Source organism: Phalangium opilio, unplaced genomic scaffold, assembly GCF_054372755.1.
Source record: "Phalangium opilio isolate 3A_F unplaced genomic scaffold, DU_Popi_V2 ptg000015l_1, whole genome shotgun sequence".
Lineage (NCBI taxonomy): Eukaryota > Metazoa > Arthropoda > Arachnida > Opiliones > Phalangiidae > Phalangium > Phalangium opilio.
In genome coordinates this window covers 2,381,930-2,387,056 of record NW_028324150.1, presented here as the reverse complement: position 1 = coordinate 2,387,056, position 5,127 = coordinate 2,381,930, and the positions used below count along the sequence as shown (strand labels likewise).

At 40.6% G+C, this 5,127-nt stretch overlaps 1 protein-coding gene across 1 annotated transcript; it reads left to right on the top strand.

The window, feature by feature from the left end:
* The first annotated feature begins 1,349 nt into the window (after positions 1-1,349).
* On the top strand, positions 1,350-2,170 carry LOC149704923 (uncharacterized protein F54H12.2-like). The gene is made up of 2 exons (XM_089865742.1): positions 1,350-2,093; positions 2,150-2,170. The coding sequence occupies exons 1-2, from the start codon at positions 1,350-1,352 to the stop codon at positions 2,168-2,170; spliced, it is 765 nt and encodes a 254-aa protein (XP_089721868.1).
* The last annotated feature ends 2,957 nt before the right edge of the window (positions 2,171-5,127 follow it).

Below are 5,127 nucleotides of genomic sequence, written 5' to 3'. Positions count from 1 at the left end.
AGATATAGTATGAGCTTTTACATCACTTTACCTTCGGACTCGTCGATGAGGTATTTCCCCGACAATACGAGAAGTAAATTCAGGACATACCTCCCCGAACCCGTAAAATTACAGGGATTTTACGAAGTAGGCTTAGCGGAAATTAGCTACCCGCACACTTGGGATAATTTGAGTAAGTCATGCTCGCTTATACTCGTGAGTAATGGTAGAGTAGTATATTCTACAATTATAGAGTTACCCGCTGGATATTATGGTAATATCCAGGACCTTATCGAGCAACTTAACTACGTCGAGGATGACGTGGCGGGCGTTATTACGAATGAACCTTCAATTCCCGCCCAGCTCAAGTATTCTTTTAGTTACATAAAACGCATACGACGAGTACCAATTTCTCTCAAAGAGGATTATTTGTTAACTTTACCGGGGGAGGTAGCTGTTATTCTCGGATTTTCGAAAGATTCCACGGAATCCATGACTTTTTCCCAGTCTACCATAGCCACGTACCCCGTTGACCTCGACGCGGGACTTCATTCACTCTTTGTTTATAGCGACGTGGTCGAGTCTAGACCCGTGGGAGATGTACATATACCTCTACTAAGAATCGTTAGCGTGCAGGGTAATGACGGAGAAACGGTAGACAGGGATTTTCCTAGACCCCACTACCTCCCCCTCGCCTGCAATACTTTCCAGTCATTTGAAGTTAACATTATGAGTGAGCTTGGTACACCCATTGATTTCGTGAGAGGAAGAGTTCACGTTACTCTACACTTTAGACCCCGTAGAATGTGGTCGCCATTATAAATTAGAAGGTAAGACAGAATCGCTTATCATTTACACTTGAAGTGTTAGATGAAGAACGTCGCCAAATCAAATATGTCCTTTAATCAATCGGACTACGATTATCACTTTTTAAACCAGATCGGACATGGAAGAGGAGTTGATTATAATAAGCACTTTCAGTCCCAAATTGGTAATTCCTTAGCGGTATATAGGGGACTTCCGGTGCAACACGGGTACGGATTGGGAAACTTCATTTCATCGGCCTTCCGCCGGGCTATGCCATTACTGAAAAGGGGTGCTTCATACCTCGGGAAAAAATTTTTGAACACGGGTGCAAAGGTCGTGGCCGACGTAACAAACGGGGTAAACGTGAAAACATCGGTCAAGTCTCACGGAAAAGCCGCAGCTAAAGACGTCGCCCTAAGCGCGGCGGAAGAAATAAGAAAAATGACCGGAAATGGGATTAAAAGGAAACGCAAGTCTAGATCACTCGTCAGTTCAGTCTCGGCAAGAAAGAGGAAAGCAACGTCCTTTAAACGACCTGATATTTTTTCATAAAATATATAATAATGACGCGAATCCATCCCGGTTCGCATGGGTCGGTCGGCTCCGAAGTTGAACTTTTCGACATACCCCTTACCAATACCAGTATTCTGAGTGGAGAATGGGTCGAATACAGTCCCATCTCTAACATTAACGAAAATTCGACAATCAGGTTTACCGTGGCTGGTAGTTCCGACGCGTATTTGGACTTGTCCAAGACTTTACTACATCTCCAAGTCAGGATTGTCAACCCGGCCGATGGAAAAACAATTCCGGCCGCTGCTGATAAAGTTGGACCGGTAAATAATTTCCTGCATAGTCTTTTCTGCGAAGTACTCCTTTCGGCTAAAGAGAGATCGGTCACACCTTCACCGCAAAATTACCCTTACAAGGCCATGTTTCAAACGGCGGTGACGTTCGGAGGACCTGAGAAAACTAGTTTCCTTACTAGTTCCATGTTTTACAAAGACACGGCCGGAAAATTTGACGTTTTGGACGATAACGAAGGGTTTAAAACACGAGCGGCCTTCGCTAGAAAAGGAACAATAGATATGGTAGGAACTGTACACTTGGACCTTTGTCAACAACCTCGATACTTCCCAAATTTAACGGATCTCAAATTCAAGTTTGTTAAAAGTCCAAACGAATTTTGCGTGCATGCAGACGGTGCAGTTAAATGGAAAGTGGTTTACGAGTTAGCATCCCTGTACGTTCGTAAAGTGAAATTACCATCGGAAGTTTTAATCGCCCACGCTAAATGTTTGGAACTGGCAACCATGAAATACCCGATTATTCGCACGGAATGTAACTCATTCTCAATTAACAGTGGTACAAAAATATGTGTTAGAGATAATTTATTCATGGGTCAACTACCCAAAAAAGTTCTTTTCGCTCTTGTAGATCAAAATGCATAACTATCAACTCGATATTTAAATTAGACACGGCATTAGAATAATGTTCATCTACACGTTCGCTCCATTCCGTCATTATACAATCATGCTGTAATTGTGAAGGATGGTCGATAATGCAGCCGTTGCACGAATTCTTTATTCCCTCAGTTAGTTGTTGTATTACTATACCCTTAATCGCACTCTCCATACGTTTTGCTTCGGTAATGAATGTCGTCACCTGAATGTGTTTTTCCAATAACTTGTCCCATAGGAATGGTCCTATGGCAAATCCATTCCTAGTCGGGTATTGGATTCCGTAGTTTGCTCCTTGTCCCTGGATCACTTGGCGGATATTTAACATCTTCCTTTCCTGGTAAGTTACAAGTTGAATTCGCTTGTCCATCGATCCCTCGAAAAAGCACGTGGTGGGTTGAGCGTCGTCCTTCTCGAAAAATCTGTTTATGGAGTCCTTCATCCCGTAAAGTTGCATATATTCCTCCTCGCTTAATACGATTCCAGTTGAGCCATCGGTCATTCCTAGTCTAATCCTGCAGTCCGGCGTTACGCTGATTGATTTAGTTGAAGAAATCTCGAACACGTTGGAGTTATCCCTAAATATTCACATTAAATAGAAATATGGTAATCACATTAAATAGGATGCGAACCAAGATTATAGCACTAAGATTTTATGGGAAATTATACTTACATTTTTCGGGTCTGGATCGGCACTTCAAGGAAGGAATGCCTTATCTTTAAACCGTCCTCGTCTTTTATACTTTAATGTCACGTGACCTTCTGACCGTGTAAACATGACGCTCTTTTTAGACCAATCACGATCTTATAGTGGAAATGGCGTTTAAACAACGTGTATGACAAGGGTTATTTACCACGTTGTCGAATATGACGCTTAAGCCTAACATTTACGCCATGGGCTGACGCCATAGCACGACACGTCATGTACGTTTCACTGACGTCACAACAAGATTGGGTGAAAAATTTTTGATTCACTGGCGCCATAAGAAGAAAAATGATGTGGGCGCCATGTTTGATTCATTGACGCCATATTTACTGGTGCCATCTGGCACTGTCTGACGCCAGTGGCTCAAAGGTGACACTTCCTATCCACTAATGTGTCCGAGTCGGGACCACCTCTGATAGAATAAAACCTAAGTTTCATAGATTTTCGAAAGTTTCTCGGACCATTCTTGAGTGCGACGTGCAATATTGCATACCCTCTTAATTTTATATAACATTCAAATGTTCAATGTACATTGAAAACTGAAATAGTTGAGAATGTGTCCGAATCGGGACCACCTCTGATAGAACAAAACCAAAGTTGCCTAGATTTTCGAAGGTTTCTTGGACCATTCTTGAGTGCGTCATGCAATATTGCATACCCTCTTAATTTTATATAACATCCAAATATTTTTCAAATGTTCAATGTACATTGAAAACTGAAATAGTTGAGAATGTGTCCGAGTCGGGACCACCTCTGATAGAACAAAACCAAAGTTGCATAGATTTTCGAAGGTTTTTCGGACCATTCTTGAGTGCTACGTGCAATATTGCATACCCTCTTAATTTTATATAACATTGAAATGTTCAATGTACATTGAAAACTGAAATAGTTGAGAATGTGTCCGAGCCGGGACCACCTCTGATAGAACAAAACAAAGTTGCCTAGATTTTCGAAGGTTTCTCGGACCATTCTTGAGTGCTACGCGCAATATTGCATACCCTCTCAATTTTATATAACATTGAAATGTTCAATGTACATTGAAAACTGAAATAGTTGAGAATGTGTCCGAGTCGGGATCACCTCTGATAGAATAAAACCATAGTTGCATAGATTTTCGAAGGTTTCTCGGACCATTCTTGAGTGCTACGTGCAATATTGCATACCCTCTTAATTTTATATAACATTCAAATATTTTTCAAATGTTCAATGTACATTGAAAACTGAAATAGTTGAGAATGTGTCCGAGTCGGGACCACCTCTAATAGAATAAAACCAAAGTTGCATAGATTTTCGAACGCTTCTTCGACCATTCTTGAGTGCGACGTGCATTATTGCATACCCTCTTAATTTTATATAACATTGAAATGTTCAATGTACATTGAAAACTGAAATAGTTGAGAATGTGTCCGAGTCGGGACCACCTCTGATAGAACAAAACCAAAGTTGCATAGATTTTTGAAGGTTTCTCGGACCATTCTTGAGTGCTACGTGCAATATTGCATACCCTCTCAATTTTATATAACATTGAAATGTTCAATGTACATTGAAAACTGAAAGAGTTGAGAATGTGTCCGAGTCGGGATCACCTCTGATAGAATAAAACCATAGTTGCATAGATTTTCGAAGGTTTCTCGGACCATTCTTGAGTGCTACGTGCAATATTGCATACCCTCTTAATTTTATATAACATCCAAATATTTTTCAAATGTTCAATGTACATTGAAAACTGAAATAGTTGAGAATGTGTCCGAGTCGGGACCACCTCTGATAGAACAAAACCAAAGTTGCATAGATTTTCGAAGGTTTTTCGGACCATTCTTGAGTGCTACGTGCAATATTGCATACCCTCTTAATTTTATATAACATTGAAATGTTCAATGTACATTGAAAACTGAAATAGTTGAGAATGTGTCCGAGCCGGGACCACCTCTGATAGAACAAAACAAAGTTGCCTAGATTTTCGAAGGTTTCTCGGACCATTCTTGAGTGCTACGCGCAATATTGCATACCCTCTCAATTTTATATAACATTGAAATGTTCAATGTACATTGAAAACTGAAATAGTTGAGAATGTGTCCGAGTCGGGATCACCTCTGATAGAATAAAACCATAGTTGCATAGATTTTCGAAGGTTTCTCGGACCATTCTTGAGTGCTACGTGCAATATTGCATACC